The sequence below is a fragment of the Petromyzon marinus genome, chromosome 58, assembly GCF_048934315.1.
Source record: "Petromyzon marinus isolate PM22_M1 ecotype Great Lakes invasive population chromosome 58, UKy_Petmar_22M1.pri1.0, whole genome shotgun sequence".
NCBI classification, from domain to species: domain Eukaryota; kingdom Metazoa; phylum Chordata; class Hyperoartia; order Petromyzontiformes; family Petromyzontidae; genus Petromyzon; species Petromyzon marinus.
Window position 1 is genome coordinate 1,775,699 of NC_133724.1, and position 15,970 is coordinate 1,791,668.

General features: G+C 54.4%; 1 protein-coding gene across 1 annotated transcript in view; it reads right to left on the bottom strand.

The window, feature by feature from the left end:
* LOC116955070 (serine/threonine-protein kinase/endoribonuclease IRE1-like) overlaps positions 1-15,970 on the bottom strand; it is a 42,056-nt gene that overhangs the window by 7,626 nt on the left and 18,460 nt on the right. Inside the window, exons 4-14 of the mRNA XM_032976024.2 lie at positions 12,811-12,883; positions 12,217-12,289; positions 11,843-11,965; positions 10,090-10,197; positions 7,161-7,419; positions 5,619-5,697; positions 4,317-4,494; positions 3,626-3,777; positions 2,525-2,731; positions 2,002-2,253; positions 997-1,078 (exon numbers count right to left, since the gene is read on the bottom strand). Of these exons, the coding sequence (XP_032831915.2) occupies positions 997-1,078; positions 2,002-2,253; positions 2,525-2,731; positions 3,626-3,777; positions 4,317-4,494; positions 5,619-5,697; positions 7,161-7,419; positions 10,090-10,197; positions 11,843-11,965; positions 12,217-12,289; positions 12,811-12,883 (1,586 nt within the window). The remainder of the gene's footprint in view (positions 1-996; positions 1,079-2,001; positions 2,254-2,524; positions 2,732-3,625; positions 3,778-4,316; positions 4,495-5,618; positions 5,698-7,160; positions 7,420-10,089; positions 10,198-11,842; positions 11,966-12,216; positions 12,290-12,810; positions 12,884-15,970) is intronic.

Here is a 15,970-nt window from a genome sequence, read left to right on the forward strand (position 1 = left end):
TAGCAGCAGCAGCAGCAGTAGTAGCAGCAGCAGTAGTAGCAGCAGTAGTAGCAGCAGTAGTAGCAGCAGTAGTAGCAGTAGCAGCAGTAGTAGCAGCAGCAGTAGTAGCAGCAGTAGTAGCAGCAGTAGTAGCAGCAGTAGTAGCAGCAGTAGCAGCAGTAGCAGCAGTAGTAGTAGCAACAGCAGTATCAGCAGCAGTAGCAGCAGCAGTAGTAGCAGCAGCAGTAGTAGTAGCAGCAGTAGTAGTAGCAACAGCAGTATCAGCAGCAGTAGCAGCAGTAGTAGTAGCAGCAGCAGTAGTAGTAGCAGCAGTAGTAGTAGCAACAGCAGTATCAGCAGCAGTAGCAGCAGTAGTAGTAGCAGCAGCAGTAGTAGTAGCAGCAGCAGCAGCAGTAGTAGCAGCAGCAGCAGTAGTAGCAGTAGCAGCAGTAGCAGCAGTAGTAGCAGCAGTAGTAGCAGCAGTAGTAGCAGTAGCAGCAGTAGTAGCAGCAGCAGTAGTAGCAGCAGTAGTAGCAGCAGTAGCAGCAGTAGCAGCAGTAGTAGCAGCAGCAGCAGAAGCAGGTGGCAGTGCAGCATTGGGGGACGGCAGAGCAAAGCGCAACACACCACCATCCCTGCGTCATACCGCCATGCACCGCATAACATACACCACGACACACCACGACACATCACAACACTACGCACCACACCACCGCAACACATCACAACAACACGCATCACACCGCCACGGCACCGCAACACATCACAACTCTACGCACCACACCACCGCAACACATCACAACTCTACGCACCACACCACCGCAACACATCACAACTCTACGCACCACACCACCGCAACACATCACAACTCTACGCACCACACCGCCGCAACACATCACAACTCTACGCACCACACCACCGCAACACATCACAACTCTACGCACCACACCGCCACGGCACAGCAACACACCGCACCGCGACACGGCGGTCGACGGCGAGTGGTGGCGTCGCCCTCACCGTCATCGTCGCGCTCGCCGGCGCTCCCCTCTGCGACGGCGCCGGGGGCCGTGGCACCGCCAGAGTGACGCAGGCGTCCGGACTGCAGCACACACGCACGCACACACGCACGCACGGGTCAGCACCACACACAACACGCACCACACACACGGGTCACACACAAGGGTCAGCACACACACTCATAGGGAGCAGCACCACACACGCACACACAGGGAGCAGCACGCACGCACAGAGGTCGGCACCACACACGCACACACAGGGAGCAGCACCACACACGCACACACAGGGAGCAGCACCACACACGCACACACAGGGAGCAGCACCACACACGCACACACAGGGAGCAGCACCACACACGCACACACAGGGAGCAGCACCACACACGCACACGCAGGGAGTAGCACCACACACGCACACACAGAGAGCAGCACCACACACGCACACACAGGGAGCAGCACCACACACACACACACAGGGAGTAGCACCACACACGCACACACAGGGAGCAGCACCACACACGCACACACAGGGAGCAGCACCACACACACACACACAGGGAGCAGCACCACACACGCACAGGGAGCAGCACCACACACACACACACAGGGAGTAGCACCACACACACACAGGGAGCAGCACCACACACGCGCACACAGGGAGCAGCACCACACACGCACACACAGGGAGCAGCACCACACACGCACAGGGAGCAGCACCACACACACACACACAGGGAGTAGCACCACACACACACAGGGAGCAGCACCACACACGCACACACAGGGAGCAGCACCACACACGCACACACAGGGCGCAGCACCACACACGCACACACAGGGCGCAGCACACGCCCACACACACAGAAGGCAGCAGCATGGCAGTGAGGAAGCGCGGAGAGGGAGTCACGCGGGGGTGGGGGGTCGGTGGTCACGCCGGGGGTCACGCCAGGGGTCACGCGGGGGGGTGGTGGTCACGTGGGGGGAGGGGTCACGCAGGGCGCCGCACCCCTGAGGAGCGGCTCAAGCGGTGCCGGGGTGAGTCGGTGGGGCGCCGCTCTCCGCCCCCCGGGGAGCGGGGCAGCAGCCGCGACGACGAGGAGGAGGAGGCGGACGACGAGGAGGTGGAGGAGGAGGATTGTGACGGAGCCGGGGAGCCGGGCGCCGCCAGGGCCAAGGCCTGCGCTTGCGCCAGCAGCTGCAGGCGCTCCTCCAGGCGCTCCTCAAGCTGCTGGCGCTGCTCACGCTGCTGCTGCACCGTCTGATAATAAATCATTTACTTGTAAGGCACCTTCCACGAATGTCTCAAGGGGCCTGATAACGCTATGAGTATGTCCGAGTATCGCTCTGTGTACATGTATATCTCTACGTATGTGTATCTCTACGTATGTGTATCTCTACGTATGTGTATCTCTACGTATGTGTATCTCTACGTATGTATATCTCTACGTATGTGTATCTCTACGTATACATGCGTATCCTTATGCGTTTCTCTATTGAATAAAACCGGGTAGACGCGTGGGGAGGCCGACCCTGGGGTAGGTGACGAGGAAGGCCACCCATCCCGCGAGCAGCACGGAGCCCAGCAGCAGCACGGCGACGTCCCTCGACACCGCGGGGGGGGGCTCGTGGGGGGGTCGCGGGGGGCCCGCCGCGGGCGGGGGGCCCGGCCCGTCACCCCGGGCGCCGCCACCCCGACCGGCGTCCCTCTCGGGGGGCGAGGGGTCTCCGCCGGGGTCCTAGGGGACGGCCGCACGACAACGATGACAACGGCAGCGGCCGCCGTTCGCCGCCCAGCGGCGGTGACGTCGCCGCGGCGCGTGTGCCAGGCCGGGTGCGCTTTAAGGCCACGTGAATTGTGGCTGGCGGGAGGTCACGGGACAGACCCAGGTACCGTGGGTTGACTGACCGAGACGACTGGTAAGATGAGTGGCTGCATGACGGCATAAGAACAGCAGCACCTCATACACCATCGTCACCGGCACTTACACCATCGTCAACACGAACATCGTCGTCGTCAATTACCCCACCGCCACCGTCGCCATCTCCACCACCACTCTCACACGACCACTCTCACACGACCACCACCACAACAACACCGCGACCACTCTCACACCACCACAACAACACCACCACAACAACACCACCACCATCTTCACCACCACTCTCACACCACCACTCTTACACCACCACTCCCACACAACCACCACCACAACAACAACACTGCGACCACTCTCACACCACCACTCTCACACCACCACTCTCACACCACCACAACAACACCACCACCATCTTCACCACCACTCTTACACCGCCACCACTATCTTTACACCACCACTCTTACACCACCACCACCACCACCACAACAACACCACCACCACTCTTACACCGCCACCACCACCACAACACCACCACCACTCTTACACCGCCACCACTATCTTTACACCACCACTCTTACACCACCACCACCACCACCACAACACCACCACCACTCTTACACCACCACCACCACAACAACACCACCACCACTCTTACACCACCACCACCACCACAACAACAACACCACAACAACACCACCACCACCACAACAACACCACCACCACTCTTACACCGCCACCACGGAGGCCACGCACCGGCGTGTACGAGTATCGATCGCCGCCCTCCGCGCCACCGTCTCTGCCGCCGCCAGCGCCGGCGCTGGGGATGACGGTGCCGGATGCGGCGGCGCGCTCGGGGAGGCCGTTGGGGAGCTCGCCGTGCGCCGGCAGCGGGCGCTCGTGGTGCCCTGCGGCGTGGTCATACACGGGGGGGGGGGGGGGGGGGGAGGGGAGGGTCCGGAGGGGGGGGGGAGCAGGGCATGGTTGGGATGGTGCACGGGAAGATGGAGCGACGCTCCACGTGCGAGCGGGGTGTAGGCCACATGCGTGTGTGTGTGTGTGCGGGTGTATGTGTATGTGTGTAGTGGGGAGCGGTAGTGTAGCTGTTAGCACGCTGCACTACGAACCTGGCGAACCGGGTTCGACTCCTGCTCTCGACAAACACCGGTGACGATTATCTGAATCGGTCCCGGGCCTCCCCTAGGTCGACTCAGCCTCAAATGAGTGCCTGGTGCGATGTATAAACATCGCCACTGGGGGAGACAAAGGTGGTCGGGCGTGGTGTTGGCCACCCACCCCCTCACGTGCCGTTAAGGCCTTCATAGATGCACGCTATACGGGGGATCTGTCTTTGTTTGTATGCATGTTGAACTTCTTTCGCACCATACGTAGCCAACCGTGCCAATTGGAGGTGTGCACGTGTGTGCGTGCGTGCGACGACCCTGACCGATGAGCAGCCAATGGTTGGACTGCAGATGGGAGCGGGCGCCAGCCCCGGTGCCTTGTGGGTACTTGACATCGGTGCTGGGGGTGATCTCACACTCATGGCCTTCATCCCCCGATACGGGCGACGTCAGATGGTCCGGCACGGGGCCCTCCAGCAGGGGCAGGGGCCGGCCCCTCGGCTGTGCGACACACACACAGCGTGTGACACACACACAGCGTGTGACACACACACAGCGTGTGACACACACACACACACAGCGTGAAACACACACACAATGCGTGACACTCACAACAACAACCGCTATTCGCCACTAAGTGGCGGTGACGTCACGGTGCTTGGGCCAGGATATGTGCATGTTAAGGCCACACACAGCGCGTGACACACACGCAGAGCGAGACACACGCAGAGCGAGACACACGCAGAGCGAGACACACGCGGAGCGAGACACACGCAGCGCATGTGACACACGCAGAGCGAGACACACGCAGAGCGTGACACACGCAGAGCGAGACACACGCGGAGCGAGACACACGCAGAGCGTGACACACGCAGAGCGAGACACACGCGGAGCGAGACACACGCAGAGCGAGACACACGCGGAGCGAGACACACGCGGAGCGAGACACACGCGGAGCGAGACACACGCGGAGCGAGACACACGCGGAGCGAGACACACGCAGAGCGAGACACACGCGGAGCGAGACACGCAGAGCGTGACACACGCGGAGCGAGACACACGCGGAGCGAGACACACGCGGAGCGAGACACACGCGGAGCGAGACACACGCGGAGCGAGACACACGCGGAGCGAGACACACGCAGAGCGAGACACACGCGGAGCGAGACACACGCAGAGCGAGACACACGCAGAGCGAGACACACGCAGCGTGCGTGGTTGAGTGTGCGCGTGTGAGCAACAAATGTGGCGGTTCGTGTGTGGGTGAGAACGTGGGTGGGAATTAAGGCGAGTGGGTGGGCGAGCCGGTGGGCAAGCGGGTGCGGGTGAGAGGGTGGGTGAGCGGGTGGTGGGTGGGCGAGCGGGGCGGGTGAGAGAGTGGGCGAGCGGGGAGGGTGAGAGGGTGGGCGAGCGGGGCGGGTGAGAGAGTGGGTGAGCGGGTGGTGGGTGGGTGGGCGGGGCGGGTGAGAGAGTGGGCGAGCGGGTGGTGGGTGAGAGAGTGGGCGAGCGGGTGGTGGGTGGGTGGGCGGGGCTGGTGAGAGAGTGGGCGAGCGGGTGGTGGGTGAGAGAGTGGGCGAGCGGGTGGTGGGTGGGTGAGCGCGGGGATGGTGAGCGACGAGGCTCACCACGACAGACACGCCCTCATGGACGAGCGAGGGCGACGCGTACAGGCTGCGCGAGTACTTCCCCACGTACAGGGTCGGTCTGCACACACACAAAGACAAAGGTCGCCCATATAGCATTTGACAGACTGCTGGGGCAAGTGCTGCTAGCGAGTAGAACCGATGAGGGCCGGCACGGCCGATGTGCCCTCTGAAACGTGTTGTTGAGAGGCGATGCAAAGGGCGTGCGGGAGGGCGGCTCCGTCCCAAACTAAACAAAAGGGGCAGACGAAAGGCATCTTACACGTCCCATCAGCCGCACGCACGGCCTCCTGGGAGTGCAGCATTTCAGCGGCAGCATTGATTCAAGACGAACAAAACTCTGCGCCGGTTTCGACATTCAGCGTCTCATCAGCGGCAGAGTCGGGCTTCGATTGAATCAACGCTTGACCCAATCGCGCACGAAAACATATCTTGTCCTGTAAATTTGTGTGAGCTGCTGCGTGCGCTGCTGCACTGCATGCACTGCCGCGTGTGCTGTGTGCACTGCCGCGTGTGCTGTGTACACTGCTGTGTTCACTGCTGCGTGTGCTGTGTTCACTGCTGCGTGTGCCGTGTTCACTGCTGCGTGTGCCGTGTTCACTGCTGTGTGTGCTGTGTTCACTGCTGTGTGTGCTGTGTTCACTGCTGCGTGTGCTGTGTTCACTGCTGCGTGTGCTGTGTTCACTGCTGCGTGTGCTGTGTTCACTGCTGTGTGTGCTGTGTACACTGCTGTGTGTGCTGTGTTCACTGCTGCGTGTGCCGTGTACACTGCTGCGTGTGCTGTGTACACTGCCGCGTGTGCTGTGTTCACTGTTGCGTGTGCTGTGTTCACTGCTGCGTGTGCTGTGTTCACTGCCGCGTGTGCTGTGTTCACTGTTGCGTGTGCTGTGTTCACTGCTGCGTGTGCTGTGTTCACTGCTGCGTGTGCCGTGTTCACTGCTGCGTGTGCTGTGTTCACTGCTGCGTGTGCTGTGTTCACTGCTGCGTGTGCCGTGTTCACTGCTGCGTGTGCTGTGTTCACTGCTGTGTGTGCTGTGTTCACTGCTGCGTGTGCCGTGTACACTGCTGCGTGTGCTGTGTGCACTGCTGCGTGTGCTGTGTGCACTGCTGCGTGTGCCGTGTTCACTGCTGCGTGTGCTGTGTTCACTGCTGCGTGTGCGGTGTGCCCTGCTGCGTGTGCCGTGTTCACTGCTGCGTGTGCGGTGTGCCCTGCTGCGTGTGCTGTGTTCACTGCTGTGTGTGCCGTGTTCACTGCTGCGTGCTGCTGTGTACACTGCTGCGTGTGCCGTGTTCACTGCCGCGTGTGCCGTGTTCACTGCTGCGTGCTGCTGTGTACACTGCTGCGTGTGCCGTGTTCACTGCTGCGTGCTGCCGTGTACACTGCTGCGTGTGCGGTGTGCCCTGCTGCGTGTGCCGTGTTCACTGCTGCGTGCTGCTGTGTACACTGCTGTGTGTGCTGCTGTGTTCACTGCTGCGTGTGCCGTGTGCCCTGCCGCGTGTGCGCCGCTGCCGTGCTTCGCTCACAGCAGCTTGGTGTTGGCGGGCCCCAGCGGGAAGGGGTACTTCCAGCGCGTGATGCGGCCCGCGTCGCCCGACATGAAGGTGAGGAAGCGCAGCGTCTCGGCGGCGACGGCGGTGCGCGCCACGCGGCGCAGCGCGCTGCCGCTCCACGCGTACAGCCCCACGGCCGGCGAGCCGAAGTCGCGGGCCCACGCCACCTGGCCCGTGTCGCCGTCCACCGACACCACCAGCCCGTCGCCGCTCGACGCAAAGTGCACCAGCGCTACGAGCGGGGGAGGGGGGGGGGGCACGAGACGCGGGTGGGTTGGGACGTGGGGGGGGAAGGCGGCCTGCGTTGTCGCGAGGGGGCCTGCCGAGCATGCATGTGCGTGTGTTTGACTTCTTTCACACCGTACGTAGGTAACCGTGCTAATTGGAGTGTGTAGTGTACAGTAGTGTAGTGTATAGTAGTGTATAGTGTAGTGTATAGTAGTGTAGTGTATAGTATAGTGTATAGTAGTGTATAGTAGTGTAGTGTATAGTAGTGTAGTGTATAGTAGTGTAGTGTATAGTAGTGTGGTGTATAGTAGTGTAGTGTATAGTGTAGTGTATAGTAGTGTAGTGTATAGTGTAGTGTACAGTAGTGTAGTGTATAGTAGTGTAGTGTATAGTAGTGTAGTGTATAGTGTAGTGTATAGTAGTGTAGTGTATAGTGTAGTGTATAGTGTATAGTAGTGTAGTGTATAGTGTAGTGTATAGTAGTGTAGTGTATAGTAGTGTAGTGTATAGTGTAGTGTATAGTAGTGTAGTGTATAGTGTAGTGTATAGTGTATAGTAGTGTAGTGTATAGTGTAGTGTATAGTAGTGTAGTGTATAGTAGTGTATAGTAGTGTAGTGTATAGTAGTAGAGTGTATAGTAGTGTAGTGTATAGTAGTAGAGTGTATAGTAGTAGAGTGTATAGTAGTGTAGTGTATAGTAGTAGAGTGTATAGTAGTAGAGTGTATAGTAGTGTAGTGTACAGTAGTGTATAGTAGTGTAGTGTATGGTGCAGTATATAGTAGTGTAGTGTACAGTAGTGTAGTGTATAGTGTAGTATATATTAGTGTAGTGTATAGTAGTGTAGTGTATAGTAGTGTAGTGTATAGTAGTGTAGTGTATAGTGTAGTGTATAGTAGTGTAGTGTATAGTGCAGTATATAGTAGTGGAGTGTATAGTAGTAGATTGTATAGTAGTGTAGTGTATAGTAGTGTAGTATATAGTGTAGTGTATAGTAGTGTAGTGTACAGTAATGTAGTGTATAGTAGTGGAGTGTATAGTAGTAGATTGTATAGTAGTGTAGTGTATAGTAGTGTATTGTATAGTGTAGTGTATAGTAGTGGAGTGTATAGTGTAGTGTATAGTAGTGAAGTGTATAGTGTAGTGTATAGTAGTGGAGTGTATAGTGTAGGGTATAGTTGTGTAGTATGTAGTAGTGTAGTATATAGTAGTGTAGTATATAGTAGTGTAGTGTATAGCAGTATAGAGTGTAGTCTATAGTAGTAGTGTATAGTAGTGTAGTGTATAGTGTAGTATATAGTAGTGTATAGTGTATAGTGCAGTGTATAGTGTAGTGTATAGTGTAGTGTATAGTATAGTGTATAGTGTAGTATATAGTCGTGTATAGTGTAGTGTATAGTGTAGTGTATAGTGTAGTGTATAGTGTGTAGTGTAGTGTATAGTGTAGTGTGTAGTAGTGTATAGTGTAGTGTAGAGTAGTGTAGTGTAGAGTAGTGTAGCGTATAGTAGTGTAGCGTATAGTAGTGTATAGTGTAGTGTATAGCAGTGTAGTGTATCGAAGGTGCAGGGAAAGTTTATCCATCGGGATGATGATGATTTCAAAGTGCGTAGCTCCAGCGGCCTCCTAATATCTCAAGGAAAGAGCGTTCCAGACGGCCGCAGAAGCGCATGCGGTGACCACCACCGTCTTTGCTCAATCGCTCGCCTAACGCCACTGCGAGGATGAGCGGCGTTCGCGTGACGATGGTTTACGCTCCTTGACGAGATCGGCAAGGCACGGTGGTTCATTCGCGGCAAGCGCCTTGTGTGTGTTGAGCGCGACCCGATAATGCGAGGGTGTAACGACACTCGACCGTGCGTAAGTGCGCGTGCGTTTTTTGCGGAGTGGCGGCGCTGCGCTTTGCGCGATGCCCTACGGACCCGGCGGCACCAACACCGGCGTGGTGCTGGCCACCCACCACCTCGTGCGCCGTGCCGGCCTTCATAGGCGCTGCTACTCGCTAACAGCACTTAAGGGGGATCTTTGCGTGAGTGTGTCTGTGGGTGAGCGAGAGTGAGTGGAGTTTGTATGATCTCTCTCCCCCTGTTCTGTAGAGTGAGAGGAGATTGTATGATCTCTCTCCCCCTGTTATGTAGAGTGAGTGGAGTTTGTATGATCTCTCTCCCCCTGTTCTGAAGCGTGAGAGTGAGTGGAGTTTGTATGATCTCTCTCCCCCTGTTATGTAGAGTGAGAGTGGAGTTTGTATGATCTCTCTGTCCCCCTTTTCTGCAGAGTGAGAGTGAGTGTAGTTTGTATGATCTCTCTCTCCCTGTTCTGTAGAGTGAGAGTGAGTGGAGTTTGTATGATCTCTCTCCCCCTGTTCTGTAGAGTGAGAGGAGTTTGTATGATCTCTCTCCCCCTGTTATGTAGAGTGAGAGGAGTTTGTATAATCTCTGTCCCCCTGTTCTGCAGAGTGAGAGAGTGGAGTTTGTATGACCTCTGTACCCCTGTTATGTAGAGTGAGAGGAGTTTGTATGATCTCTCTCCCCCTGTTCTGTAGAGTGAGAATGAGTGGTGTTGGTATGATGCCTCTCCCCCTGTTCTGCAGAGTGAGAGTGAGCGAGTGGACTTTGTACGTTCTGGCAACACGATGTCGCGTTGTGACGTTGCCGTGAGAGTGAGTGTGTAGTTTGTACAGTGCTGCTGCTGCGCCTCCACGTCGGGTAGACTGGCCGAGTAGTCGTAGTAGGTGGCGTTCCAACGCACCTCGCGCGTCGCCGTGTCGTACAGAGTCACCGTGTACTCTACGCACAGACACACACACAGACACACACAGACACACTGTGCGTCACCGTGTACTCTATGCACAGACACACACACAGACAGACGCACACACAGACACACTGTGCGTCACCGTGTACTCTACGCACAGACACACACACAGACACACACACACAGACACACTGTGCGTCACCGTGTACTCTACGCACAGACACACACACAGACACAGACACACTGTGCGTCACCGTGTACTCTACGCACAGACACACACACAGACACAGACGCACACACAGACACACTGTGCGTCACCGTGTACTCTACGCAGACACACACAGACAGATAGATACACACACAGACACACTGTGCGTCACCGTGTACTCTACGCACAGGCACACACACAGACACACTGTGCGTCACCGTGTACTCTACGCAAAGACACACACACAAACACAGACACACTGTGCGCCACCGTGTACTCTACGCACAGACACATGCACAGACAGACACACGCACACAGACACACTGTGTCTCACCGTGTACTCGACGCAGACACACACAGACAAGATAGATACACACACACACAAACACACTGTGCGTCACCGTGTACTCGACGCAGACACACACACACAAAGACAGACGCACACACAGACACACTGTGTCTCACCGTGTACTCTACGCAAAGACACACACAGACAGATAGATACACACAGACACACTGTCTCACCATGTACTCGATGCAGACCCATACACTGTGTATAGTGTGGTGTGTAGTGTGTTGTGTGGTGTGTAATGTGGTGTGTTGTGTGGTGTGTTGTGTGGTGTATAGTGTGGTGTGTTGCGTGGTGTGTAGTGTGGTGTGTTGCGTGGTGTATAGTGTGTTGTGTTGTGTGGTGTGTTGTGTGGTGTGTAGTGTGGTGTGTAGTGTGGTGTGTAGTGTGGTGTGTTGTATAGTGTGGTGTGTTGTGTGGTGTGTTGTCTTGTGTGGTGTGTAGTCTGGTGTGTAGTGTGGTGTGTTGTGTGGTGTGGTGCAGAGTGTGGTGTATAGTGTGGTGTTGTGTGGTGTGTAGTGTGGTGTGTAGTGTGGTGTGTAGTGTGGTGTGTGGTGTGTAGTGTGGTGTGTAGTGTGGTGTGTTGTGTGGTATGTAGTGTGGTGTGTAGTGTGGTGTGTTGTGTGGTGTGGTGTAGAGTGTGGTGTATAGTGTGGTGTTGTGTGGTGTATAGTGTGGTGTGTAGTGTGGGTGTAGTGTGGTGTGTAGTGTGGTGTGTTGTGTGGTGTGTAGTGTGGTGTGTAGTGTGGTGTGTAGTGTGGTGTGTAGTGTGGTGTGTAGTGTGGTGTGTAGTGTGGTGTGTAGTGTGGTGTGTAGTGTGGTGTATAGTGTGGTGTGTAGTGTGTAGTGTGGTGTGTAGTGTGGTGTGTAGTGTGGTTGTGTAGTGTGGTGTGTTGTGTGGTGTATAGTGTAGTGTGCAGTGTGGTGTGTAGTGTGTAGTGTGATGTATAGTGTGGTGTATAGTGTGGTGTATAGTGTAGTGTGCAGTGTGGTGTGTAGTGTGGTGTGTTTTGTGGTGTATAGTGTAGTGTGCAGTGTGGTGTGTAGTGTAGTGTGTAGTGTGGTGTATAGTGTGGTGTATAGTGTGGTGTGTTGTGTGGTGTGTTGTGCGGTTTGGTACCAGAGCGGCCGATGTAGAGGAGTGGTGAGGAGGGACACACGTTGACGGGGACGGCCGTGGTGAGCGTCTGCTGCTTCTCACCCGTGGTGGGGTCCACCACGTACCACGCGTCCACCTTCCTGCCTACACGGGGTCAATGTTTACGGGGTCAATGCTCACGGGGTCAACGAGCACGGGGTCAACGCGCGCCCCCCAACCACGCCAATAACAATAACAGCACGTCGACTCCGTCACACACGGACCGGCAACAGCAACCACAACAACAACTACAACTGCAACGACGACGACGACGACCACTGCGACGACGAGAACAAGGAAAAAACAACGTGAGCCAGCAACCAGGCCCGGCGCGAGGGCCGGCGTGCGGCGCGTACCGGTGTAGAGCACGCCGTCGCTGCTGCGGCACGGAGACGCCTGCACCAGCTCCGGGATGGTGAATGGCAGCTTCTGCTCACCACGGCGGAGACGCGCGGCAAGGCATTGACACGCGGCATGGTGGAGAGACGCGGCATGGCACCGACACGCGACATCACGGAGACGCACGGCATGGAGGGGACGCACGGCATGACGGGTACATTTAAGCGAGGGTCTCGTGTCACTCCCCACGACGCACAGACCGAGAGCGGGGGACGGGGTAGAGGGGAGAGCGGTGAGGGTAGATTGGTGAGGGTAGAGCGGTAAGTGGTGAGCGTTGAGGAGTGAGGGGAGAGGAGTGGTGAGGGTCCAGCAGTGAGCGTTGAGTGTAGGGCAGTGGGTGTAGGGCGGTGGGTGTAGGGCGGTGGGTGTAGGGCAGTGGGTGTAGAGCGGTGGGTGTAGAGCGGTGGGTGTAGAGCGGTGGGTGTAGGGCGGTGGGTGTAGGGCGGTGGGTGTAGGGCGGTGGGTGTAGGGCGGTGGGTGTAGGGCGGTGGGTGTAGGGCGGTGAGCGACGTGAGGTGAGGAGCGAGGATGCGTGAGGGTGAGCCACTCACGGCGAGTCCCTCGCCGTGTTTCCCCCCGAGCGTGTAGAGGCTGCCATCGCTAGGGTCCGGCAGAAACGCGGGTCTGGGCGCACACAGAACAAGGAGGTAAAAACGTGCACACGCGTGGCCCGTCGTCATCATCGTCGTCGCCGCCATCGTCGCCATCGTGGTGGTGGCTGCTGCTGTTGTTGTCGTGGTATGTATATGTATGTACGTTGAACTTGGACGCACGGTGAAACGGCAATAAACTAAACACAAAAAGCAGTTCTTAAAGTAATTCGTTTTCAATATAGTATAGTGCCGTAGTGTAGTGTATAGTAATATACTGTAGTGTATAATGTAGTTCGTGTAGTGTATAGTAGTGTATAGTAATTATAGTGTAGTGTATAGCATACTGTGCGTCGTGTATAGTAGTGTATAGTGTAGTATTTATGTACAACGTTTTTCACACCGTACATAGCCAACCGTGCTAATCGGAGTTGTGGGGGAAGGACAACAAACTAAACACACAAAGTAGTTCTAAAGAAATTTGTTTTTAATATAGTATAGTGGTGGAGTGTGCAGTGTGCTGTATACGAATGTAGTGTATAGTGTAGTGTATTGTAGTTTATAGTGTAGTGCAGGGGTCGGGAACCTATGGCTCGCGAGCCAGATGTGGCTCTTTTGATGATTGCATATGGCTCGCAGATAAAACAAAATATTCTCACTTGTTTTAATCCATCCATCGATTTTTCACTGCGCATGTCCTGTTCAGGGCTGCAGGAGCAATTGTCCATTATTTTAATTGGATGATACTGGCCTACGTTTGCCGTTGCTGGGTAAAACAGGTAAACGCCCCCTTTTGAATCAGTCTGAGACTGCGTCTGCTCGGTCATTAGCTCAAAGCTAACCCTTCGACGAAGAAGATGGCGAAAAGAAAAAAAGACGACGAGTATCGTACATTTCAGGACGAATGGACCGAAGAATTCGCCTTTGTGGAGAGAGCGGGTTCTGCGGTGTGTCTAATTTGCAATGACAAAATTACATCGTTGAAACGGTCGAATGTAAAGCGGCACTTCGACACGCGCCACGCTACCTTTGCATCAAAATACCCTGCGGGAGACAGCAGAAAGAAAGCGTGCCAAGAGCTGAGCAGGGTGCAAGCTAGCCAGCAGCAACTCCGCGTATGGACCCGGCAAGGTGACTATAATTCGGCTAGCTTTGCTGGTTCTTTAGCAATAGTGAGGAACGGAAAACCATTCACAGATGGCAAGTATGCTAAAACGTTCATGCTGGATGTAGCCAATGAACTTTTTGATGATCTTCCGAACAAAGACAAGATAATCAAACGGATACAAGACATGCCTCTGTCGGCAAGAACTGTTCATGATCGTACCATCGTGATGGCAAACAAAGTGGAGGAAACGCAAGTGAAGGACATAAATGCAGCGCCGTTCTTTTCTCTGGCTTTGGATGAGTCAACAGACGTGAGCCATTTGTCGCAGTTCAGCGTGATTGCAAGATATGCTGTTGGTGACACACTGCGCGAAGAAAGTCTTGCTGTTCTGCCATTAAAAGGGTCCACAAGAGGTGAGGATTTATTCAAGTCTTTCATGGAGTTTGCTCAAGAAAAAAGTCTACCTATGGATAAACTTCTCTCAGTGTGTACTGATGGTGCTCCGTGTATGGTGGGGAAAAACAAAGCATTTGTGGCGCTTCTCCGTGAACATGAAAATAGACCCATCCTAAGTTTCCATTGCATTATACACCAGGAGGCACTTTGTGCTCAGATGTGTGACAGGCAGTTTGGCGAAGTGATGTCGCTGGTCATTCGTGTGATCAACTTTATTGTTGCCCGAGCCTTAAATGATCGCCAGTGTAAAACACTGCTGGATGAAGTTGTAAATAACTATCCTGGTCTGCTTTTGCACAGCAATGTGCGTTGGTTGTCAAGAGGGAAGGTGCTTAGCCGTTTTGCGGCTTGCCTGAACGAAATCCGGACTTTCCTTGAAATGAAAGGCGTCGGGCATCCTGAGCTAGCCGACACCGAGTGGCTCCTCAAGTTTTACTATCTCGTAGATCTGACTGAACATCTGAACCAGCTCAACGTGAAAATGCAAGGCATTGGAAATACAGTGTTATCCCTTCAACAAGCTGTATTTGCTTTTGAAAACAAGCTGGAGCTTTTCATCACGGATCTTGAAACAGGTCGTTTACTACATTTTGAAAAACTGAGCCAATTTAAAGATGCATGCACAGCAAGTGAGCCCATTCAAAACCTTGATCTCCACCAGCTAGCTGGCTGCACATCCAGTCTCCTACAGTCCTTCAAAGCACGCTTTGGAGAATTTCGTGAGCACACTCGTCTTTTTAAGTTCATCACCCATCCAAACGAGTGTTCACTGAACACAGCCGACCTGAATTACATCCCTGGTGTCTCCGTCAGAGATTTTGAAGCAGAAGTGGCTGACCTGAAGGCCTCAGACATGTGGGTGAATAAGTTCAAGTCACTGAATGAAGATTTGGAAAGAATCACACGACAGAAAGCGGAGTTGGCGAGCAAGCACATGTGGACAGAAATGAAAAAACTCCAACCCGAAGACCAGCTGATTCTCAAAACTTGGAACGCGCTTCCTGTCACATACCACACACTGCAGCGTGTGAGTATTGCTGTATTGACCATGTTTGGATCTACGTATGCATGTGAGCAGTCATTCTCACATCTTAAAAACATTAAGTCCAACCTACGATCACGTTTAACGGATGAAAGCCTCAACGCTTGCATGAAGCTTAACCTCACCAAGTACCAACCCGACTACAAAGACATCAGCAAATCCATGCAGCACCAGAAGTCGCATTAATGGTGAGTGTTATAACAACATTATTTAAAAGAATAAATTCAGAGGCTTATTATACTGACATTTAGTTGAATTCACTTTTAAAATATATTATATGGCTCTCACTGAAATAAATTTCCAAATTTTTTGCTTTCATGGCTCTCTTAGTCAAAAAGGTTCCCGACCCCTGGTGTAGTGTATAGTAGTGTACAGTGCAGTGTATAGTAGTGTAGTGTATATTGTAGTGTATAGTGTAGTGTGCCTAGTGTGCGTAGTGTATAGTAGTATATAGCGAAGTAAGTATGTATGTAGAACTTCTTTCGCACCATACGTAGCCAACCGTGCTAATCGGA